At 36.2% G+C, this 26,317-nt stretch overlaps 1 protein-coding gene across 2 annotated transcripts in view; it reads left to right on the top strand.

The window, feature by feature from the left end:
• RASA2 (RAS p21 protein activator 2) overlaps positions 1-25,576 on the top strand; it is a 117,863-nt gene extending 92,287 nt beyond the window's left edge. The window contains exons 18-24 of one of the 2 annotated variants that reach the window (XM_060011351.1): positions 2,575-2,648; positions 3,206-3,315; positions 18,378-18,460; positions 19,109-19,317; positions 19,971-20,074; positions 20,807-20,996; positions 22,467-25,576. In XM_060011351.1, the coding sequence (XP_059867334.1) occupies positions 2,575-2,648; positions 3,206-3,315; positions 18,378-18,460; positions 19,109-19,317; positions 19,971-20,074; positions 20,807-20,996; positions 22,467-22,497 (801 nt within the window). In that variant the 3' untranslated portion in view covers positions 22,498-25,576. The remainder of the gene's footprint in view (positions 1-2,574; positions 2,649-3,205; positions 3,316-18,377; positions 18,461-19,108; positions 19,318-19,970; positions 20,075-20,806; positions 20,997-22,466) is intronic. The other variant, XM_060011352.1, reaches the window with a different exon arrangement.
• The last annotated feature ends 741 nt before the right edge of the window (positions 25,577-26,317 follow it).

A 26,317-nucleotide genomic window follows, 5' to 3' on the forward strand; every position in this document is an offset into this window, starting at 1 on the left:
CTTAATGAATCTAAATTAGCATGGTTAGATTTTAAAGATTGCATTCAATTTCTGTAGCATGATTCACAGGTGACTGCCAGGAGTATATTTTGTTTGTAGTTTTTTATGTGTGCTTTTAAATTTCTTACAGGGACTCGTAAATGAAAGTGATCATTTAAAAAATTAAAGCCAGTTGGATTTTTTTCGTCTTGAATAATAGCGCAAGTTCAACCAAAAAAAAATTTTTTTAAGCAACCATTGAATGTTTTTGAGGAGAAAGTCTCTCAAAAGAATAGGCAAAGAAAAAGCTGCCCTTTTATTCTCAGGACATTGTTGAAACAGTTTGTGGGACAGTGTAGGCAGACTTTTGTTGGCAAGATTATGATGTTCTTTTGTTTTGGGGTTGTTTTTCCATTTCTTATGACCTAGGCTGTGGCAGCATCTGATTTCTTTTTCCTGATACAATCAGAATGTGTATAGTTGGTAATGTCAGTGGAGAAAGTATTTAAGGGTGCCAGGAGTTTAGTCTGTTCCTGATCTGCTCTGAGTCACCCACTCACATTCTCATGCACTATCACTGTAGTACATCTCCTGTCTCACATTTACATAGGATATTTTGCCCTAATATATGAATTTTCTTTATTATTTACTAGTCTAGATATGTGCAGTGCTAGAAAGTACAAAAGCTTATGAAACCCAATTTCTCAATTAGTGGTGTTCTCACTAGTGACATTGATCACTGCTCCAGAAGAAAATAGTTTATAATTCTGAATCCTATACAATTTCCACAAAGTTTAGGAAAAATAACCTGAATAGGTCTGTAAACAGGCTGACCATATAATTCAGTGTCCAAAACCACAAAGTTTTCAAGGGTGAAAAGGAGTACTTTGATTATGAGGGGACCAAAGTTGTAGACAAGGATGGCCCTGAGCAAATTGAGGCCTATATTTACCCTGCCTGTAGTCCATCTTAATTATTATGTTTTCTTTCACCTTATATAAGTGGATTTACCTCATATTCCTTAACAATATGACAAATAAATAATAAATTTAATAATTACCATAAATAAATAATAAATATTTATCAAATAAGAAAATTAATGCCCGCAGGCAAATATTAAGAAATGAAATATTTAAATAACTCTTTCACGCTCCATTAGTGGATGGTTGATCTGTGAGAACTGAAGATGTAATAGGACATTTCTTTAGTTTCCTTGGATACTTGTTCTGTGTCACCCATATATAATTCAAAAGAAACTCTGTTCTTGTTCTTTCAGTTACCAAGATTTCTTCCAGCAAACTAGAAGTAAACATTCCACTGGAAAATCCCACAAGTGGAGGTTCTGGTGGGCAATCTACAGCCAGTCTTAGGAGAAAATGACTGTGCCCACAAACTCTACTTTAGATTATTCACTGGTGCCTCAATGTCATCCTTATTGGAATGTACTTTGTTTTTGTTTTAAACCCTAAGCGGGACAACATAGAAAAGTATAAAGGAAAAAACAAGGACTAAACGAATAAATAGTTCCTTTATGGAGCAAAATAGGATTCCTCTCTAAGAACAGGAATTGTTCCTGAACTACTAATTTCTCTCTCCCATGAAGAGAAGGCCACATGTCAGGAATCTCTTGACCAGTTGAGGTAGCATATTCTTGAAGCTTAAATGCTTTTCACTGGGTAGTTTGCCATTGCTAGATTTGGGTACTTCAGATTTTCTTGAGCCACCACATTCCCACATTTTCCATGGGAAGTTTCTAAATGGTTATTAGATTTTCAGGCTATTCCAAAGAACCCAGTTACACTTTAGTCATAACTGAAATACTAGCTCTCAGGGCTAAAGTCAATTATATATGATGAAAGTCAGCAAACTCTTCTGTAAAGGGCCAGTGAGTAAATACTTTAGGCTTTGATGGCTGCATAAGGGGACTGCCACATATTTTTCTTCGTTTTTACAACCCTTTAAAAATTTAAAAACTGTTCTTGTGGGCCTTACAAAAACGGGTTGAATTTGGCCTGCTGAGCTATAGTTTGACAATTCCTGACCCACAGTATAGGTTCACAATCCTGTATCTGAAATCTTTGGGAACGGAAGTATTTCAGAATTCAGTTTTTCAAAGTTTTGAAAGATAATAGGTATGTGCTATATATTATATAATAAAATACCCCCAGTGTGCCTCACAGTAATGTTTGTGTAGCACATTAGTGAATATTCACACTAAGTAGGATAAATACAGGCTATAAGTAGCCTTTCACCAGTTCAGGTTAAGTTACTGTAAATGAGTTTACTGTAAATCAAAAGCAAACCAAAAAACTCTTTGTACTCAGAGCTTTTTAGATTTCAGAGTTGCAGTTAAGGAATTGTGGGTTGAATTATTTCTACAGGGACATATATCCTGGGTTTTAAGTAATTTAATGTTAAACTTTTAGAATACCTGTCATATGTAAATTAGGGACTTCCTCTACAATTAAGTATGTATTTTGCTTTATTCCTTAATAATGAAGAACTTCACGATATTATCTATCAGCGACATTGATAAACTGAATTTATGATGTACCTTGTCACAAAGTTGTAATATTTGCCCCTTTCCCCATTTAGTTCTTGGATGAAATTTCATCTACTGAAACTAAAGTGTCCAGTGGTACCAGTGAGCCTGTGCACCTGAAAGAAGGGTAATTTAATGAAATTAGATTTTAAAGTCATATTTCAGTATAGACATTAAGTAAGTACAAAGAGCATGGGTCCAGGAGTGAGGAAATCTGGGCTTTGTTCTGTGCTAAAACTGCCTAAGTAACATCAATCAGGTAAGTCATCCTCACTATCCTATAAACTTTATGCCAGATGGGCATGACTTCTTGTCCATACAGTGCTATAGTTGTTTTGCAAATATAATGAGATTATGGGTGGTAGAGTAGTACTGAAAAAAGTAACAGCATTATTCAGTCTTAAAGTAGTGTTTTCATTGGAAGCTAAAGGGGAAAATTACTCACTTGACCTTTTTAGTTCTGGATAGTACAGTTGTAAATATCAAATTATTTAAGGACTTTATTCCCTTAGTATGGCCAAAATAAATGCAGGAGTTATAGATGGCAAAGACATTTTCATAAACTTAATATAGTCTTTGTCATTTAAAGCTCTTCATGTCATTTAAAATTAAAGGATAATTCTTTGTTTTGGATTAATTATTTTAATATTTGTAGCTAAATGTTTACATCTGTTGTTTTGGCAGTGAGATGTATAAAAGAGCTCAGGGAAGAACTCGGATTGGAAAAAAGAATTTCAAGAAACGGTGGTTCTGCTTAACAAGCAGAGAGCTCACCTACCACAAGCAGCCAGGTAGTTGTGTTTATGCTCTATTGTGGGGCTTTTCCTGATTCCCACTGAAGATTTCTTTTTCTGCTGCTTAATGTGACTAGCGAACCTTTTTACTAATGTTACTGTAGTTCATGGTTTCTCACAGTGATGTACACACACTAAAAATATAATAAATATTTGACGAGTAACACCATGTAAATTACACTTTTCTCTCCCTTTGAATGTCTTGTGTTACTAAAAGTGGTGTTCCTACAGTATGCTCTGTTTTCTAAAAATCCCTAGTAAATCCCTGTTTTTGTAATCAATCTATAAGGAACAACAGTTAGATATTTTAAAACTCAGAATTTTAACTTCCAGAGTCAAATTGGTAAGAATCAGTTTCTAGTAAATGAGAGTGTTTCAGTGGTTTGCCAAGAGTTCCTACAGTCATACCATAGGCTGTGATTCCTATTCAGTTAAAAGATTCATTCTAGACTATTGCCAAGCTAACTCCAAGATGAAAATTCTAGTAATTTGCCCCCTGAAAAGGCACAAATTGGCTATCTGTTTGGGTACAGAGAGCCATCTTCCTACAGTGTGATCTGAGGGCTTCGGAGAGGCAAAGTTTGTCCCTCAGTGGACTGACATAATGCTTAAAATCTCTACCTTTTAAGTTTATTCCTTTGGGGGTAAAGCATTATCCATAGAAGGCCACTAGTTTCTGATACCTTAGCAAGAATTTAGTATCTAGATCATAGGTCACATACAGTAAAATTCCTTCTGTTCAGAGTGATCAGGATCCAAAGCTGTTCACTTAACCAGAAAGGTCAGTTAAAGCAAGAATCACTTAAAAACAAACAAAAAGATGCATTCATACCTTAAATATTTATATGTTTGTTTAGCAGTCTTATGATAGCCAAGATCTTTTCTTTGAATATGGATCTATAGATTAGATTTCCCCTCTGTCTTTCTTGTGCAAACATAACCCTAATGCATCAGTTTTCAGGTTGATTTCTCTAAAGTGAAGCTAGAGCTTAAATACTTGAAAAGTAGTCAAATTATAGAATCCTTTTAGAGTGTCATGATAGTCACCCTAAGTTTTTGCAGCTGTCTCACCCCCATATAAATCAACTTTATTTGTGTGGGTGTTGGTCTCCTTTTTTGAAAGGCTTTTCAGAGTGTTTGCCTGATTTTCAAATAAATATATGCCTCTTGGCAGGCGGCACTTATTTTGTCACTTTACATAATGTTTAAGTAAATTATAATTACACCATGGAAAAATGGCATAAATAGGTCTGGGAACAAACACAATGGACTTGGTAATCAAAACAGCCTAACCAATGGAAACAGAAGGGTACAAGCTTAATAGTTAGTACCCTAGCAGCCACAAGCATTCAGCATCCCATGAGCATCATTCAGTAAGTTCTACAGAGGAAATGGAGAGTCTTGGTTAATCTGACAAATCTGTTAGGTAAAGATCTGTTAAGAGAACTTCTGGTATAAATTCTGAAATGATAAAAACAAACACCAGACGTAAGATACTTTCAAGAGAATGTAGACTCAGTTAAGCTGAGTGCTTCAGTGGAGACTCTAGAAGAGTGAAAAGAAATTTTTTTGTTTCATAATTCCTGAGGATCTTTAGCCAGAATGACTACATATGTCCAAATATATTAGTAAGACATAAGAGGCCAAATGCACTATATTTTTAGGCACCTAGATAATTTGTTGTGGAATATAAATATTCCAATGACTAAGGATCAGTCAGCTACATACTTGCCCTTCCAGACAGCATTCTTTAAGCTAAGCATATTTTTAATGTTTTAGAAGTTACAGTTTATGTTGAATACTATATAAATGCTCTCACATATATAGCACCATTTTTAAAATAGCTGGCATAATATGCTAATTATGTTTACATCAGCAGTACACTGGAATAAAATTTAAGGTAAGTTAGTTATCCTCTGTGAATAAGTTGGCTATTTTCTCCTCATTTGAAGTATTTTCTAATCTAAATCAACATTCTAAAGTCTTCTTTGGCTTAAGACTTTAGAAATCAGATGATAGCTTTGGACCCTTTTCCTCTAGAAAAATTCATGAACAAATATAGACACAAAACCTTGCATATAATTTCAGGGAGTTCATAGTCCCAGAGTCCATGCACAGTTCTCAAGAACTTCTGTTCTATCCAGTGATCTTATGAGGATAAAATTCTCTAGAATGATTAGACTGCTCTAAGGTATAAAATAGACACATTAGAAGTTACATTATTTTCAGGCCTTAAGAAATTTAACATGTTGGAATGGCATTGGAGGAATCAGCTTGTTATATGAAGTTTCAAGATTATTTACCAAAGCCTACAGTTTTAAGCATCCATGCTTTTTTTTAAACTATTTTGTTGGATTTTTCCAAAATATATTACATGCTTCCCTGCCTTCTAAAAAAGAGTTCATTGAACGTAAGTTAACATTTTCTAGATGGCTTGGGGCTGTCATTGATAATATTAATTATTATATAGTACTCTGATTTAGTGATGTTTTCTGGGCTGCTTATGGGTGTGTGCAGCTGTTTACTTCCCAGCTACATGCCTTGGACTGCTGTGCTTTTTTGTGTTCCTGTGTTTGCTTTATACAGTTTTTCATTATCCCCTCTGTGTTTAGGCTGTCACCTTAAATTTCTTGTGCTGTCAGTGTACAATAATGTAGCATCTCACTCCCACCTCTTATCCCCTACTTCCATTTTTTACTGCTAATATACTATGAGTGAAGATGTAGGTACTGTGTTTGTTAAAATTATACATAAGATTAAAAGGCCTTGATTGACGATTTCAGGACTTTCCTCTGTGAATAAAATCCATAGGCTTTGGATTCTCTCTTTGGTTGTTCAGCAAATGTTTTGCTTACTTCCTGTTTCCTTGCAGTTTTTTGCATAGCTATGACTGCTAGGTAATTAGTCTCTTATTACACTTTACGACTTTGGTGTCTGAAAGAACGCCTCCCAAATATTCTGTAACATAGCTTTAAATCATTGAGTCTTTCACTCTTTCCTCCTACTGAACACTAGTATTCTGAATCAAGTATTTCTACCACTTAGAATCAAATAATAGTTTTCCAGTTTACTGGAAAAGTAATTAATAGAATTTTCTCAATTTTAAGGGTTTTTCTCAAATAAGTTATTAAATTTTGATGCCCACTTAGTAATAGTAAGCAATTAATCTTCAATATCACTAAATTAACATGTGGCAAATGAATATCGTAGGGCATTTAGTCAGCTATCAGTCATGATTACCTTGACAGTTTCTTATGGATCTGAGTGTGATTATGATTTTATATTGATACACTATAACGTGGTCTTCTTCTACAAGTAAAAGTTCTCCTAGTTGTATGCTGGAATCAAATGAGTTATTGATGTTCCAGCCTCTTCCTATCTCATCCAGCCTCATCTTCTGCATTCTCCATATGTCACTTTGCCAGACTAACTCTTGAAGCTCCTTTGAGTTGTGCTCTTTTACATTCATGCTTTTGCATTTGCTCTATCTAGAAATCCCTTTCTTTCCTTCTTTACCTGTGTAATCTGTTGTCCTTTAACCCTCAGAACAAGTGTCAGCTCTTTATGGAAGTCGTTTTCATAAAGCTTCTGGCCACCTCAGTTGAGTATTCTCTTACTATGTTTCTTTAGCACATTAGTGATAACTTATGTCACACTGTGTGGTCATTACTTTTATCTATCTCTTGCCCTAGTTTTTTAAGATCCTCAGTGGTAAGGACCATGTTTTTACTACCTTCATTAAGGCATTTATTAATTTTTAATAAATGGTTTTCTTCAGAGGACACCATGTTTTCCAGATATGCTGTTATCTGAATACATTAAGAACCACTGCTGTGGGTTTCTAAAATTTCTGCCAAGTTTACTACTAATAGGTTATATTTTTAAATAATAAATTGTTAACAAATTCATCTCTGAAATTCCATTTGTGTTCTCCAAACTTGATTAGATATTGTCTACTTTTGGATGACCTGTTATACACAGATACATACATACAGCCTACACAACTTCCATATGATATCAGTGTTCTAGCTCATATAACCTATGGACAATATAAAAGAAGTTTCCATGATGTTTTAAACATGCATCTCAATACATTTAGGTTGACTTGGTTTTTACCTGCTCATATATTCATACACAGGGCTCTGCAGTATTTTTTTTCTTTAATAACTAAAGAACACCATTGATTTGTCTGTGCATTATATTCAACAGATATTTTATTGGGTGCCTGCTGTGTGCCAGATGTTGTTCCAAGCTCTGGAGAAAACAGTAGTGAACAAAACATACCAAAATCCTTACCCCCATGGATCTTATAGTTTAGTAGTGATTGACAGTAAACAAACAAAAGAATTTTATACTATATGGGATGATTATAAATGAGATGGACAAAAATAAAACAGGGAAGGGGAATAGAGAACTCAGGAGAGTTGCAATATTAAAAAGTCTAGTCAGGGAAGCCTTCACTGAGAAAGTGACATTTGAGCACAGACCTAAGGAGGGTGAGGGAGTGAGCTATGTGGATAAATTTGAGGTAGTAGTGACGCAGACATAGCTAACAGCAGCTGGTACAGAGGCCCTGAAACAGAAGTACACCTGGAGTATTCAAGAGACAAGAGAACGCTTTTGTGACTATAAAAAAAAAAATGAATAAGGGGATAATCACAGGAACTGAGATCAAAAAGACCATGGAGGAGCTAGATATTATAGGGCTTGTGGATCATTGAAGGAGTTTGAATAACATGGCAGGGCACTGGAGAGTGTTAAGCAAAGGAATGATATCATTTGAATTATGTTTTGATAGGATTGATCTCCCTTGCCATGTGGAGTGCTGTGTGGAGATTAGACTGAAGGGGGCAAGGAGACCAAGTAAGAAGCTACTGCACTAATTCAGGGGAGACAAGATAATGACTTGGACCTGTTAGTAGCAACGGAGGTTGTAAAAATAGATCACATCTTGGATCTATTTTAAAGATAGTATTCACAAGATTTGCTATAGGGTCGGATATCAAGAGTAAGAGCAAGTCAAGGATAACTCCAGGGATTTGGGCTTACACAAGTAGACTGATGAAGTTGCCTTTTTAAAAATAGACATGGGAGTTCTGGTAATAGTAAAGAAGCTTGTACTAGACTAACTGTCTCATAGATAACAACTAAAAACTTTGGCCAGAATATATAAAACAACTCTCTGAAGAATTTGACCCTTGGAAGATGAGAACTATGCTGGGTGAGATTTATGTTTATTTGGCTTTCCCCCCGAGAGCCTCCCAATCTGTGCAGTATGAGGTGGTAGAATTCAAACAGAAAGTCATAGTTTGCTTTTTTTTTTTTGGCCGCACCACATGGCATGTGGGATCCTAGTTCCCCAACCAGGGATCGAACCCATGCCCCCTGCAGTGGAAGCATGGAATCCTGGACCACCAGAGAATTCCCAGAAAGTCATAGTTTTATTGCCTTGAAATGGCAAAGGACAGAGTTCAAGGCTGCCAGAGGAGGCAGAAATTGAGGAGATTAAGAGGAGGAGCCTTCCAATCTGCTTTGAACTCCCCTGAAATCCTTAGCTGACTCGAACTGCTCGTGCTAGGGGGAACTTCAGAGAGGCTAGTGAAAAGCAGTAACTGAAAGATTAAAAAAGATGAGAAGAGATCTCAGCTTCTTTCCTCCTCAGAGACAGAGTTTGGAATTTTAGAAGGTGGTGGTTCAGAAGTAAAGACTATGCCCTAGGATTAAGGAGATTTAAATAAACAAAGTATCATATAAACAAAGTATAAAGCCAAGCCTCAGAGTGATCAGCTAATGAGGTAACTTTTTGAGGGAGGATAACTGAATCCAGAGTCTCTACAATGTATTATTCTTAGTGTCCAGTATACAGTGAAATATTAACAAGTTTGAGAAGAAACAGGAAAATACAACACTAGTCAAGAGAAAAAGCACTTAACAGACGCAGACCCCTATATGGTCTACATGTTGGAATTAGCAGATATGAACTTTAAAGCTGTTATAAATATTTCAAGGGTTTAATGGAAAAGATAGTCATCATGATTAAAAAGATGGGGAATTCCAGCAAAAGAAAAAAATAGAAACTATAAAAAGGAATCAAATGGAAATCGGAATTGAAAAGTACAACATCATAAATGAAAAGTTTATTGGATGGGCTTAACAATGGTTTGGAGATGTCAGAAGAAAGATTCAGTGGACTTGAAGACAGATTAATGAGAATTATCCACTCAAAGAACACAGAGAAAAAATATTGGGAAAAATGAACAGAACCTTCAACCTACCGAGTTGTGGGACAGTATCAGGCAGTCTAACATATGCATGATTGGTATCTTAGAAGCAGAGTAGAGAAAGAGGCAGAAAAAAATACTAGAAAAAATAATGGCCTAAAATTTCCCAGATTTGGCGAAAAACATTTTATTACAGATCTAAGATCAGTGAACACCAAGCATAGTAAATACAAAGAAAACTACACTTAGACATATAATAATCAAACCAAAGATAAAGAGAAGAATCTCAAAAGCAGAGGAACAAAAGACAGATTACATACAGGAGAACAATACAAGTGACAGCTAACTTCTTATAAAAAGCAACCAAAGCCAAAAGACAGTGGAATGATGTCTTTCAAGTGCTGAAGGAAAAAGCTCTCTACTTAGAACTCTAGTGAATATTTCCTTCAAAAATGAAAATAATCCTTTAGATAAGTTGTTAAGTAGACTTGCACTATATGGAACGCTAAAGGAAATTCTTCAGGCTGAAGTGACGTAACACCAGATGGAAACTTAGATCTACAGGAAGGAATGAAGAGCACTGAAAATGGTAAATATGTACATAAATGTAATAATGTCTGTCTTAATTTTTTTAAAACATCTGTTTAATGCAGAATTTATAACATTGAATTACAGCGTTTATAACAAATTTAGATGTAGAATATATGACAGTAGTAGCACAAAGGAAGGGGATGGAGTGAATTATTGCAAGGGTCCTCTATTTTATGTGGAGTGACACAAGAATAATTTTAAGTAGATTGTAATGAGTTAAGGCTGTATAAATCTCTAGAAGAAAACTTTAAAGAAAAAAGTATAATCCATCTCTCCCCTGCACAAAAAATAAATTTGGCAGGAGGGGAAGAACAGAGGAGCAAAAATCGGATGGGACAAACAGAAAACAAATAGCCAAATGATAGGTTAAGCCCAACTATAACAAGTAATTAGAATAAATGTAACATCATATCTAAGATCTGGAGCAAAGGAAGGATTATGCACTTTAATCAGTTCTCTTCAGCATTGTATTGGAGGTTGTAAACAATGTAGTAAGACCCCTCCCCCCCAAAGAAGAAAAGGACATATGGAGTTACATAAAAATTCCTAAGGAATCTTCACAACAACTGTTTGAACTGATAAGTGAATTTAGCAAGATCTTGGGATACATGATTTGTATATACAGATCAGTTGTATTTGTATAAACTGGCATCAAAATATTAGAAGATGGGGTTTCCCTGGTGGCACAGTGGTTGAGAGTCCGCCTGCCGATGCAGGGGACACGGGTTCGTGCCCCGGTCCGGGAAGATCCCACATGCCGTGGAGCGGCTGGGCCCGTGAGCCATGGCCTCTGAGCCTGCGCATCCAGAGCCTGTGCTCCGCAACGGGAGAGGCCACAACAGTGAGAGGCCCGCGTAACGCAAAAAAAAAAAAAAAAAATGTTAGAAGATGAAATTTAAAAATAATACCATTTATAGTAGCGGCCCCCCCCCTTCAAAAACACCCACCTAAAATACTTAGGATCATTTTTTAAAAAATAAGTATAAGACTTTAAAGAAAATTATAAAACATTGCTGAGATAAAATAAAGGAGATGCAAATAAACGGAGACATACATCATGTTTGTGGAGTTTAAGGTTCAATATTTTTCAAGAAGTCACTTCTCAAATTCATCTTGATTTTAACACAATCCCACTCCAAATCCCAAGTTTTTTTGGGTAAAAATTGACAAGTTGATTCTAAAATTGATGTCAATGGGAAAACAAAGGACTTAACGTGGCTGAGCCAATGTTGAAAAAGTAGAACAAAGTTGGAGGACTAAGACTAAGACTACTAATTACTAAGTAATTCAAGTCTGAAATTTTGTCATAAGAGCTAGAGAGATCAGTGAACAGACAAGAGTCCAGAAAGACACACACACATATATATGGTCAATTCAGTTTTGACAAAAGTGTCAAGACAGTTCAGTTGGGAAAGGAAAGTCTTTTCAACAGATGGTGCTGGAACAACTGGATAAACGAGAAAATGAACTTCACCTTACCTCATACTACACACAAAATTTAATTCAAGATAAGAGGATCATAGGCCTCAGTGAAAACATAAGAGAATATCTTTGCAACTGTAGAGTATGCAGGGATTTCTTAGGATATCAAATGCACTAAACATCTTTTTAAGATAAACCGAACTTCATTAAAGTAAGACTTTCCCACTCTTTATATCATCACTCCTTTTTCTTTCTTTTTTGTTATGATAATGGCATAAAATGTGTTGCTTGGCAGTTGAAATTTTTCAAGAGGTTGTTGGGATTTGAGTTTCTTTAAACCATAAGCTAATGTTTTTCACCAAATTTGGGAAATTTTTTACTTCAAATATTTTTTTTCTGTCCATTTTCTCTCCTTCTTAGAACTCCAAATATACTTATTCAGGCATGCTTGATATTGTCTCAGGTCTCTCTGAGACTCAGTTTATTTGTCTTCTTTCCCTTTTATCTTTGTTCTTTAGATTGGATAGTTTCTATTTACGTTCATTGATTTGTCTACCATCTCAAATCTTCTCTTCAGCTCATGTAGTGAATTTGTCATTCCATTTATTGTGCTTTTCAGCTCTAAAATTTCTGCTTGATTCTTTTTATAGTTTCACTTTTCCTGTTTAGAGTCCATATTTGTTCAGTCATTATTAGCATATTTTCCTTGAATTATTTGAACATATTTATAATAGTGGATTTGCTCACTAATAGAATAAATTCAACGTCTAAGTCCACTCAGAGTCAGTTTCAGTTGGCTGCTTTCTTTCCCAAGTATGGGTCACACTTTTCCTGTTTCTTTCCACATCTCATTTTTTAGTTAAAAACTGGGCTTTGTAGGTAATACATTATAGTGTGTCTGGATTCTGTTTGTTCTTCTGAAGAACTCAGACTGTAACGTCTGTTCCATGTGTGTGTGTCTGTCGGTCTCTTTTTATCTTTCTCTCTGTCAGTGTATAGCTGCTGTTGTCTTTGCTCAGATTTTTTTTTGTCCCTAATCCTACCTCCCTCCCTAGGGCTCTCACCTGAGCTTGCTTAGTTCAGTGGTCAGCCAGCGATTTGAGCATAGTGCTCAAATACCTGAAGCCAGTAAGTCTTCCACCCTTCATCACCTGAGCTGTTTGTGAATCGGAACACATTCAAAGGCACAGCAAATTCACATGTCTCCCCAGGCTTTCCACTTTTGCCAGACTCTCTGGGATGGCACATACATGCATCTTTAGCAGTTAGCCAAGGATGTGGCAGGTTTATTATCTCAGCCTTTCTATAGCTCTCTTGTTTCCAAAATCTCACCCTTAAACTGAATTTGTAACCTCCAGCCAGTAAAGCTGTGAGTTTTCACTGATCTGGGCAATTTGGAAACACCCTCAGGGAGGAAGACTGTAAACTGCACAGTTCTTATCCTATGCGGTAGCAGTTGTTCGTTGAGTAAACACGTCTCAGATTTTTACTTGCCTTTGGTTATTTTCCAGTGCTCTGAAGTGGTTGTTTTTAATAATTTGCCCAGTTTTATACTTACTTTCTAAGGAATGGAATTACTCAGCTTCCTTACACTACTATCAAAAGATAGATTCACAGTTATTTTGTTTCATCTGTGTTCCTTGGGACCGATATATAGCTGGAATTCTGTTTTTCTTGGGGTGGTAATGGTTTTTTAATGGAGATATAATTCGCATAACCATAAAATTCACCCACTTAAAGTGTACAATCCATTTTTAGTATATTCACAAAGTTGTGCAATCACCACTAGTTGCAGAACATTTTAATCCCCCCAAAAAAGAAAACCTATACCCATTAACAGTCACTGCTCACTCCTCCCTTCCCCCAGCCCCTGGCAAACACAAATCTGCTTTCTGTCTCTATGGATTTGCCTCTTCTGGACATTTCATGTAAATGGACTTAAACAATGTGTATGTAACCTTGTAAGACTGGGTTCTTTCACTTCGCATAATGTTTTCAAAGTTCATCTATGATATGGCGTGAATCAGTACTTTATTCCTTTTATGGCTGAGTAATATTTTGTTGTTTGGATATATTCCAAATTTTGTTTATCAGTTCATCAGTTGATGTACATTTAGATTGTATCCATTTTTTTTACTATTATGAATAAATGCTGCTGTGAACATTCACATATATGTTTTTGTGTGGACATATGTCTTCAGTTCTCTTGGCTATGTACTTAGGAGTGGAATCAGTGAGTCATATGGTAACTAACTTTATGTTTAACTTTTTGAGGAGGTAATGATTTGAACCTAAACTGGATTTTAGTTATTTAATAAGGAAATATAATACACTCACATTTATTGTGATTACTGTAATTGCTACTTTGTTTTATGTTTTTTGTTTATTAGGCTTTTCTGTTTATTGAGGGTTTTTCTCCTGTCTTTTTAATTGGAATAATCAGTCCCACTCATGTTCATTCTGTCCTACCTACTGAGAGAATTTGGGCATCCTATTTCTACCTTTAAATTGTTAACAGACAGGTTTAAACTTACATGTTTACCTTGTTGTCTGCAGTTAATCACAGTCTCTTTTCAAGCTGAGAAAGAACATGAGCATGCTTTCAATTTATTTTTCCCTAATAGCGTCTACCTAATGAAGTCGTCTGAAATTTTAGTACTAGGTTCTCTTCTTTTTTTTTTAACATGTTTATTGGAGTATAACTGCTTTACAATGGTGTGTTAGTTTCTGCTGTATAACAAAGTGAATCAGTTATACGTATACATATATCCCCATATCTCCTCCCTTTTGCGTCTCCCTCCCACCCTCCCTATCCCACCCCTCTAGGTGGTCACAAAGCATAGAGCTGATCTCCCTGTGCTGTGTGGCTGCTTCCCACTATTTTACGTTTGGTAGTGTATATATGTCCATGCCACTCTCTCACTTCGTCCCAGCTTACCCTTCCCCCTTCCTGTGTCCCCAAGTCCATTCTCTATGTCTGTCTTTATTCCTATCCTGCCTCTAGGTTCTTCAGAACCTTTTTTTTTTTTTTTTTTTAGATTCCATATAGATGTGTTAGCATACAGTATTTGTTTTTCTCTTTCTGACTCACTGCACTGTAGGGTCCAACCACCTCTCTACAAATAACTCAATTTCGTTTCTTTTTCTTCTTTATCCATTCATCTGTCTGTCGATGGACACTTAGGTTGCTTCCATGTCCTGGCTATTGTAAATAGAGCTGCAGTGAACATTGTGGTACATGACTGTTTTCGAATTATGGTTTTCTCAGGGTATGCCCAGTAGTGGGATCGCTGGGTCTTATGGTAGTTCTATTTTTAGTTTTTTAAGGAACCCCTCCATACTGTTCTCCATAGTGGCTGTATCAATTTACATTCCCACCAACAGTGCAAGAGGGTTCCCTTTTCTCCACACCCTCTCCAGCATTTATTGTTGTAGATTTTTTGATGATGGCCATTCTGACCGGTGTGAGGTGACAACCCTCAGAATGGGAGAAAATATTTGCAAACGAAGCAACTGACAAAGGATTAATCTCCAGAATATACAAGCAGCTCATGCAGCTCAACATCAAAAAAACAAACAACCCAATCCAAAAATGGGCAGAAGACCCAAACAGACATTTCTCCAGAGAAGATATACAGATTGCCAACAAACACATGAAAGGATGCTCAACATCACTAATCATTAGAGGTTCTCTTGTTTCTTTTACCTTTTTATGTTTTGATTTTTCTAACTATGCTTATCAATTTTTCTGATTTCTTTGCCCAGCACTATTTTTTATATAATGTACTTGTCTTTTTCCTGAATTCTTACTTATTTTGCAAGAGTATGTCCTCAAGGAATTATCTCAGATAGGCATTAGGGCTGATAAATTTTCTGAGTCCTTGCAATAAAAAAAAAAAGTCTGTTTTACCCTTACACTTGAATAAGTTAGATCGGATTTAAAATCATTTCCCACAGAACTTTTAAGATACTTCTCCATGGTTTGCTAGTTTCCTTTGTTGCTAGTGAGAATTTTGATGTCATTCTGATTCTTAGCCTTGATTCTTCTCCCTAGAAACTCTTAGGACTTTTCTTTAATCTTCAGGCTCTAATATTTTACTGCCCAGTGTCTTAAGTATTACCTTTCTTCCACCCTGCTCAGCACTTGATGGATCCTTTCAATCTGAAGATTTATACCTTTATCTCTGGGACATTTTCGTTGGTAATTTTACTCTGAACACTTTCTAGTTTGTTTCTGGAATGCTTATTAGACAGATATCAAAACTTCTAAATTCATCCATCATGGCTCTTAACATTTTTACTGTCTGTTTCTTTGTCCTTTTGTACTTTAGAAAGTCCTCAGTAAAATCTTCCATTTTACTAATTCACCTTGCAATTCATTCCAATTAACATTATCAACTGAAATTAACTCTAATAACATCATATGTGCCTGGAGCAGTGCACTTTCTCTACATATGCTGTATTGTCCAGAAATGAACAAATACAGCAATTCTAGGATATGGGCATGCTTTTGTGTATTCAACAAATCTAAAGATAGAAACTTCCTGCAAAATTTTTAAATTCTCTGGAATCTCTGTGGTGCCCCATGTAGATTAGTACCGAAAGACATGTCTCCTTTCTTCCTCATTTATTATACCCCTGATTTCCTCAGATGTTATTCTCTTTGTTGTATGTGTGCCTCCTCCAGAGTGCTGATTTTCCTCATCTGTTTGGTGATTTTTTTGGCGATTTGCTCATCTTTGTGTTACAGTCCATTCACCTGCTTGAGTGTTCAGTAGCTTACAGCCAGTGATTTCGAGGGAGGGACAGGACGAGCTGCTGAGGGGCAAGGGTGCTCGTGCTTGTCTTCTGGCGTGGATGCTTTCAACAGCCTGTGGCAGCCCTGCTTTACAGCCCAGTACGCATCCTTACTGCTTTAGCCTGGGGCTGTGCCTCTGTTGACTGCTGCTTAGCACAAGGTGGCGGGGCGAGGGGGGGCGGTGAGGACCTAATTGACCCAGCTGTTCCAGATGCAGCGTACCAATCAGTGATATGACTGTCATCACACATGTCTGAGTGTGTTCCCCCTCGCCCCGCCAACTGTCTATGTCCATTGACTCTGGCTTGAAGCTTTTCTAAACCAGCCCTCCTTTTACAGATGTCTTTTCCTACGTGTGGTTTGGGCTGTGGCTTCTTCCAGTTTACTCCCTTCCCATCTCCCCACACCTCCTCATAAATTTGATCTTGTAGCTAGCTCCCAGGAGACTGCTGATAGTCTTTTCTTATTTTCCCATGTATATGTAATTTGTATTTGTTGAATTTAAATGTCGTTTCCGCAGAAAAGTTTTCCCTACCTGCCCAATTTAAAGTAACTTCCCAACTACTTTCTATCATATCGCCTTGGGTTGTTGTCATTATAGCATTCATCTCTACCTAATATTTGTCTTTCGTCAGTCTTTCCAGACCTAAATGCAAACTTCATTAGGGGCCTTATGCGTTCTGTTTACTCCTGTATCCCAAGTGGTTACAGGACAGTGTCTGGTATATAGTAAACATTCAGTGTATGATAGTTGAATTAAGTGACTTTATCTTTAAAAATTGTATATCACATCTTCTTGAATTACACGAATTTTAGATTTTACATCAGGAACCAGGCTTAGCAAATACTCTGTTAACCTCTCTGTTCAAGAAAGAAAACCTTTATTAATCAAATTAGTGTCTTTGACCAAAAAGCTGTACATTAATCCATGGAAAATATAAAGGTCTTAGCCTCCAGCACTTCAACCCACATGTCATTAAAGCAAAGTTTGGTGGAAGAGGAAGCAAAGCTTTGATTCTCTAAGAAAAACATTACAAAATGACCAGAAAAAGTCATAATTATATTTGCTTATAGTTTCTTATAGTTTCTATGACTATATGAATGTAGTTTATTCTCAAGTAAATTGTTAAGTTGAAATGCTTCGTATCCTCATGCCACCTTATTATGAAGCTCTTTTAGAAAACTCAAATTTCCAAATTTTTTTAAAAAAATATTTATTATTTTTGGCTGTGTTGGGTCTTAGTTGCAGCACACAGGATCTCCAGTTGTGGCATGCAGGCTCAGTAGTTGTGGCACTTGGGCTTAGTTGCCCCGTGGCATGTGGGATCATAGTTCCCCGACTAGGGATCGAACCCACATCCCCTGCGTTGGAAGGTGGATTCTTAACCACAGGACCACCAGGGAAGTCCCCAAATTCTTAAATTAGGTTAATGATTCACTCTACCAAATAAAATTTTACTTTTATTTCCTGTATCTCTTAGAGTAAATTTGGTAGCTCTAGTCAGCTGACCAGCCATTATGTGATAGTAATGAACAATTTTTCAATTTCAAATCATTGTTTTGAGGGTTAATTCCTTAATTAAATATTTGATTGGAAAAGCAGAAAAATCCACTTAGATACAGATTCATTGTTTATTTAATAACTCCATGAAAGAAAATTCCATGTCTCGACAAGTTTTGAGTAGACCTTTATTGCTAAGTATATTTTCAGTCCCCACATAATTAATGTTACAAATATAATAACATTTTTATTTTCTACATGGAGATCAGATTTATTCCCTCATTTTTCCTTGAAAATGTTTTAATTTTATTTTTAAAAAAATAAAGAGGGAGTCACCTTATAGAAAACAATCAAAATTCATTTGTTCCATAAAACAAAGGATTCTTATATATGCACCATTTGGAAATCTGTAAGTTTCTTATACACCTACCATCAAGAGAATGATCTTAAATCTTATGGAGTTAACCTCTCACCTCTATAATTCTGATGGAAATTATTTTAATTTTATCCTACTTCTTTTATAATTTAGGCAAAGATGCAATTTACACGATTCCAGTGAAAAACATTCTTGCTGTGGAAAAACTGGAAGAGAGCTCTTTCAACAAGAAAAATGTAAGTTACATAATTTAAAGCTTTTTAAACTGCGTATATTACTTAGCTGGAAATTTAAAAAGGTTTATTTTAGTATTTGTTATTAATCATTAATATCTTATAATTGGTGGCTAGAAATCTGTCTTAAAATTGTCCATTATTGTTGATGCTTTATATAGTCTGCCTCCCCTGTTAAGTTAAAGGTACTTTTCTCAATATTTGTATATTCTCAAACTTCTCAGCTTGACATTCAAGGCTTTAAGAATATAGTCGCAACCAGTCTGTGCAACCTTATCTTCTGCTACCCTTCAGTACATACCAATACACTCAAGTCAACCAAGATGATTTCCTTGTTTCTGTTTTCCCACTGCTTTGTCTTTACTCATACTTTTTTCCTCCATCTGAAATTCTGTCCCTTTATTCCTGATTATATGATAGTTCCTTCCTTTGGATTTGTGTGATTTCTAAAAATTATACTCTGTTGTACCGTTTAGTACCATGTGACTCAGTCCCAGGGACTAATTTGCTTGAAACATAATAGTTTATACGATACCTGAGCAGCAGTTACCTAGCCAAGCAAACTAGATTTCTCTTATGTACCTTTTTGTGTTTTGTACTGTTTGGTTTTTAGACCCTGTCACTAACTTTTTGTCTTAATTGCCTATGAAGATGTTCCAAGTGATACACACAGAGAAACCACTCTATGTCCAGGCAAATAACTGTGTGGAAGCTAATGAATGGATAGATGTACTCTGCAGGGTGAGCCGATGCAATCAGAACAGGCTCAGCTCTTATCATCCCTCTGCATATCTAAACGGAAACTGGCTCTGCTGTCTAGAGACCAGTGAAAACGCTCTGGGCTGCAAGCCATGTACTGCGTAAGTTTCTTTTTGATTAAAGAAGCAATGTTTTAAATGTGTTACATTCATACAATGGAATATTATTCAGCCATAAAATGGATTGAAGTCCTGATACATGCACAGATGAACCTGGAAAAGATGCTGAGTGAAAGAAGCCAGACACAAAGGCCATATGATAACATTTACATAAAGTATCCAGAATAGGTAAATTTATAGAGACAGAAAGTAGATTAGTGGTTGTGAGGGGCCAGTGGGAGGGAGGAATGGGGAGTACTAATGAATACAGGTTTCTTCTGGGGGCGATGAAAATGTTCTCAACTAAATCATGGTTGCACAGGTCAAAATATAAAAAAGGGCAATGTTTAAATAGATGTGCAAGCTTGGGCAAGATACCGAGGAAGAAGGGCTTAGCCCTGTAGACTTAAAGAGTAATGAGATGAAGCATAGGTAATGAAAGTGATTTCACTTTAAAATTCCCTTCCTTTTGATTAGTCACATAATGACCAAACCTCTCTTGGCCCCATTTTATTTAATTATCAAATTAGATTAGATTCCTAAGGTTCCTTCTGCAAAATTCTGTGGTTCTATTTTCAGTCTCAAACCATCAAAAGTCTTTAGCATGTTAACAAAGTGATATTTTTCCAATGTCTTTGATTTCATTTTTACCATAGAGGTGTCCCTGCAGACATCCAAATAGATATTGATGAAGACAGAGAAACAGAAAGAATTTATTCCCTTTTTACCCTCAGTTTACTTAAGCTGCAGAAAATGGAAGGTAACTATACAATTAAAATACTTTTATATAACCATGATTCTTCATTACCAATGCCTGAAGTGTTGCTTTGGCATTTTCTTAAAGTCAAAGATACCTCATAGATTTAACAAAATGTTACTTACATGAAAGTTGACAAACTCCCAAAGGGAGCCTTTTTCATAATATTCATCAAGTAAAAATACTGTTTTTGAATAAATGTGATTATCATAATTAATAAAATATATGTATTTTGGTTATCTATGCATTTCCAGGGGAGATCTTCCCAGCTTGAGCCCCTTGAAAAGTTTTTTTTCTTTTTTAATAAATTATTGTATTTATTTTTATTTTTGGCTGCATTGTGTCTTTGTTGCTGTGCGCAGGCTTTCTCTAGTTGTGGTGAGTGGGGGCTACTCTTGGTTGTGGTGTGCGGGCTTCTCATTGCAGTGGCTTCTCTTGTTGCGGAGCACGGGCTCTAGGCACACGGGCTTCAATAGTTGTGGCTCGCGGGCTCAGTAGTTGTGGCTCGCAGGCTCTAGAGCACAGGCTCAGTAGTTGTGGCGCACGGGCTTAGTTGCTCTGCGGCATGTGGGATCTTACCGGACCAGGGCTCGAACCCATGTACCCTGCATTGGCAGGCGGATTCTTAACCACTGCGCCACCAAGGAAGCCCGAAAAGTTCTTATTTATACTGTCAATACAAATTACATTTAATGAATTTAGTTGTCTGATCAGAGATTTTATTGCTTCTTGTAGAGGCTTGTGGAACTATAGCAGTCTATCAAGGACCACAGAAAGAGCCTGATGACTATTCTAAATTTGTAATCGAGGATTCTGTAACAACCTTTAAGACAATTCAACAAATAAAAAGCGTCGTAGAGAAGCTAGATGAACCTCATGAAAAGTATAGGAAGAAAAGATCAAGTAGTGCAAAATATGGGAGCAAGTAAGTATTTTTAAAAATACTTTCATTGCCTCTGCTACCCTGTACTCACACCTGAAGTGCAGGCCTCCTGCTTACCTTCGTCTTTCAAAACCGGCTCAGAACCTTTCTCTTGTGCAAGAATCTCCCTGGCCACTCATACAGGAATCTTTGTCTTTTTCAATTCTGGTATCATTTCATTATATTGGTGCAGTACTTTGTCATCACTTTTTAATGTTATATTTCAATGTAATCTTTGAACTGGATACTTAGTAGTTTTCTGTTTTTGTTTTGTTTTGCTGATCCTCTTCCTTATCTCTTACAGTACCTTTATACACACTAAGTACTAGAAAAAAAGAATCAGCTTCGTAGTGCTGGAAGTAGCTTGTAGTTGATGCTTTGGATCCATCTCAGATGCAGATGGACACTGGTGGAAACAGCAGCAAGAGTTAATATTTATTAAGGAGCTTACTCCTTACCCCTGGGCACTGTACCTAGTACTTTACGTTGCATCAGTTAGATAGTTTTTAGCAGCAAGTAACAGAAAATCCCAATTGAAGTGGCTTAAATAATAGGAAATTTTTTAACCTTACAAATTAAGTCCCGATTTCTACAGTTGGTTAGCTCAGCTCAACAGTGTCATCAAGGACAATCCAGCGCCTCAGCCATCTTCAACAAGATGATTTCTGTCTTCCTCAAACTTGTCCCCTCATGGTCACAGCTGGGCTGCAATAGTTCAGAGCCCCACATTTTTAATAATAGCAGCCAGGGGCAGACAAAGCTATTTCCTCCTCAAGAGGAAGGAAACCTTGTCCAAAGTTACCCCTAGCTTCCCCTGAAACACAGGGCTGCCCAGTACTAGCGCTAGAGTCAGGTTGCGATTTGCACAGAGGTAGATAGGGAGAGATGGTTCTTGGACCAGCAACTAAGTGTTTGCCACAATGCACACTCTCTCATTGATCCTCACATCAGCCCAACAGCGTTATATTCCCATTTCACAGCTAGAGAAACCGAGGCTCAGGGAAGCTAAGCACAAGGTCATACAGCTGATTAAGGAGGGGCTTTCAATCTTGGCCCCGCCATTTTTACTTTTTTTTTTTTTACCTGTGTGGATTGATAATTATATATGTTTTATAAACAATAAAAATCAGTTTGACAGGTATAAATATTTGTGTTCTCCCTAGATAGAAGGCTCAGTACATTAGGAAGATTAGTGTAAGCATCCTAATACTGTCTTTTCTACGTTAGTAGAAATACTTTGTTCTCTTCTAACAGTAGTAATCCAGTTTTCTTGGAGCCCCGGAAGGTTTCCATATGAGGTCCTAGTCAATGCTTGACCACCCTTCTTAAATAGTATTCTCCCCCTGTAGCCACACACACTCCTCCTGTACCCACACCCCCTTTCCCAGCTGTATTTTCCTCTGTTAAAAAATTCCAATCTTTCTTGTACTAAATATTTTATTTGTTCATCTTATTTCCTCTATTTTTCTCTAGGGAAAATCCAATTATTGGGAAAACATTTTAGAGTTTGACCAATTGACTCAGAAGAACTGGAAAATATTATTTTTGTTGGAGTTTTTCAATTCATCATATATTTTGTTCATAGTATTTAAGAATGAACATTGGCTTTACTGTCACCTGCATTCACCTTGTATTTAATATTTAATAATTGAAATTAACTGTTTGGGAATCCTGGTATTGATGTGTTCCTAGAGAATTTAAAACCCAAGATTCCCTTCATATCTTACGTGTCAAAAGCCATGTTTCTGCAACTTCTTTTTAATAGAAAGAATCTTCCTAAAGAAGCTTTGTAACAAAAGGAGAACTCCTCCATAGCAAGAAACCATTTCTTCTTCTAACACTCTGTGTTCTGTGGACTTTTCACAACCATTAGTGCCTGCTCTATACTGCCAACATTGTGTTTTACTGGAATATTTCAATCCATGACTATTCAGAGCTTTCCATTTAGTTCATCTAGACCCTCCCTCTTCAAAAAAAAAAAAAAAATGATCTCCTTTGGCCCATTGGTCATTACAGATTACATTTGGAACAGCGACAGAAATGTTAGAAAACTGCCAGAGTATCCTGGAAAGCTGGTAGATCTTTTGTCTATTTAGAGGTGATGCAAACAGAACTCAGATAGGAGAAATCAGGGAACATGAACTGTTGTCTGCATCTTGTTTACATTTGGGATGAGTGACGGCAGATGAAATAAAATGAGACCACTAAATTTTTTTCATTGTTTAAACATCAGGTACTCATTTTCTTGATTTGAGAGTTCAGGTTAATGTGACTTCTAAGGACTTCACTTTTGAAAAAGAAGAGAAAGTAAACAATGGGAAAAGGTGGTGGTAAACTCACTCGACTTCACTCATTACTCCATTATTATAAGGGCCACCACCATAGGACGCCCTCCTCCCAGCGTGAGGCTGAGATCTAACTCAAGAACAGTCACTCGGCGCACTTTACTCATCTGGGCCACCCCAGATTATACTTCAGATACTCCGTGGTATCTAATCTTTATGATCAGTTGAATGATCAGTGTTTAAGTCTAGAAATAGTGCTTTCCTAAAAATGTTTATATTTCACTGCTGTTTTCTTATTGCCTGCTAGCCAAATGGAATTTGGGCAAGCAACTGTTTGAATCCTATTTTTCCCTAATTTACTTTTATCCTGAAAATCATAACTGTAAATAAGCAATCGAAGCAAGTTGCCACCTTGAAGTTAAGTTAAGAGGTATGCACTTTGCTTCATCAGTATTAAAAACCATGGTACTCTTATTTTGTCTTTTTAAATTCAAAACATATTCTAAATGTGGTACTTTGAACCTTGGAGTATTTTACATGTTTCTGTTTAAAACTGTGACTACTTATTAATGTAAATCTAGCTAGTAGTGCTTTTTTTGTTTCCCTGAGCATAAGCTATATTTCAAGATACACTTTGCCAATTATGTTATTGGTAATTGTTTTTAAATTATAATGTTACTAGGTAATTATTTTTAAAGACCATTCACACACAGTCATCAAAGTTGTCCCATAAATGATTGTAATGGAGCAATGTCTCTAATGTACAAGTCTCTAAAGGACTTGTAAAAATCAGTTGGTTTTATTTAAGAATCAGTCCTAGTCTGCATTATGGTAGGTCATTGCTGGCCCATTTTAAAGACAGGTTTGAAAAGTCTTTTAAATTTTATGAGCTAGTAGATTCCATAAACTACATTGATTCATCATTGTGAAAGAATTTTACCATTTAATAAATTTCTCACTTTTGAATTTCATTCAGATTGAAATTTCATTTTAAGGGTCTCTGAATGTCTGCCTGGAAAGGCCATGTGAGCATTGCCAGGTACCACTCATTACTCTCTAGTGGCTTCTTTAGTTATATTCTTCTAATATTTCTAATGTCAGGCCCTCCGTTATGACGGTTTTTAAAGATCACAGCATTCTCAAAGGGACCAAGGCTGTGTGAATACGTAACTCAGAATTTGAAGAGTTCAGTTACTAGTTATTTTCTTCACATGACACTTTTTAAACAGCCAGTTTGACTGGAATTAACCACCTTGGCATAGCCTAAAAACAAGTAATATGACATGAAATTTTCTTTGAAAGTCTTCTGAAATAAGAGACCATGTCAGTGGGACCCCAAAATAACCAAGGTACTTACTTGCTCCCAAGGGCCTCCTCATTCCTCTGCTGTTACTTATGAGTACTTTGATTTTTACTACCTGATCTGCTTTCTCTGCCTTTTCTAAACTTGAAAAAAATACATGGCAGCTCACTTTACCCTAAAACCCTGAAAACCCCAAGAAGGAAAGAAAAGGATGATATGGAGAAACTCTTGCCATAAATGCCAATTCTGGTTCTTAGTTTATCCATTTCTATCATTTAAAATTATGCTGGTATGTTGCTTGTTTTGTTGTTGTTATCGTTTGTTTTGTTCTTTATTTAGCTTTGTTTTTTTAATATTCATTTAATATGATAATGGGCAATAGCAACATTTTTTTACTCCCAGGAATATAATTTATCAAATTGAACTATTTTCTTTGCCAAAGAAAAATATGTTTGTCACGGGTAGTGGTTAAGTGTCAAAACAAGGCTTTCCTTATTGTACAAAAAAAGATGACGAATGATGTGGCTTTTGTTTTTGTTTCTGAAGCCTAATTTCATTCATTTATCAGAAAGGCTCATTCATGCCAGGTTTTAGAAGACAGATTTTTTTTGTTTTTTTTGTTTTTTTAAGTAAAAGCACCTTTAATTTGTTCTAATGGTACATCCTGTAAAGACAAAATGCTACAAAGCCTTTTAGGTGTCCTTACAGTATGTGAAAAATACAGGACTCATTCTAGAGTTAAATTGCCAGTCTTGATATTATCTGCTTCCATTTTTATTAACTTTTGGAAATTAATGTTGCTAGTAAATATTGGTTTTTTACAGTGTCCAGTTTGAAAATATAAGTTATCAAAACTTAATGTAGTGAATTTGTGTAACCATGTTGTATTGTTGAGAATGTATTTTTATTTAAATTTTATTTTCTTATCAAAAGTATTATAAAACTTAAGAACTTTTGTAGCTGTCGCTTGAAAATAACTCAAATAAATTACAAGAAGCCTGTCCACTCTTTGTGTGACCTTACTTTCTCACTGATGTAAGAATTTCTTCTCATTTAAAATTATTGTACCTGACCTATTAGGAAGGGAATAGCAGAAGTGAGGAGTCCTCAGTAACAAAGAACAAACCATCTGGAAAGGGTGCAGTAGTCTTCTGCATTTATCTAGACTGATTTTTGGTGGACTGAGGTCCTTATTTATTCATTCAGCAGAATTGTTTTGAAGACCTACGGTGTGCAGGTGCTGTGAAGGGTCCCATCATTGCCGAGAGCCATGCACTTCTGTTGTGTGGGAATATATTCCCCTCTTTTCTGAGTAAATAGTCTAGAGCTGACTTGCACCCCCAACGAGAGAAGCCAGAATCTTCCCCATTAGTGCCTCAGCAGCCTCTCAGTATCCTCAAATAAACCTCCATAAAACCTAGTCCCTGCAACTCCAGAGGAACTGAAGGTTAACAAAGAGGAAGGAATAGGGTTCTGAATCTCTAAGCATCTTGTTTTTACTGAAATACCAGAATCCCACTCATACTAGCCCATGTATTAGAATAGCCCTTAGAAAAATCAGTAAGGACATAGTTGAACTCAACAACATCAATCAACTGGATACAATGCACATCTATAGACTAGTTCCTTCAAAAGAAAAAAAAGAATAGACCTTAGAATAGAAACATCAAAGGGTTCTGTGAGGGTTCTATTCTATGACATAAACCAGTTCTTTAAAGAGAGAGTGGGCAGTACTT

The sequence above is a fragment of the Delphinus delphis genome, chromosome 4 (genome assembly GCF_949987515.2).
Source record: "Delphinus delphis chromosome 4, mDelDel1.2, whole genome shotgun sequence".
Lineage (NCBI taxonomy): Eukaryota > Metazoa > Chordata > Mammalia > Artiodactyla > Delphinidae > Delphinus > Delphinus delphis.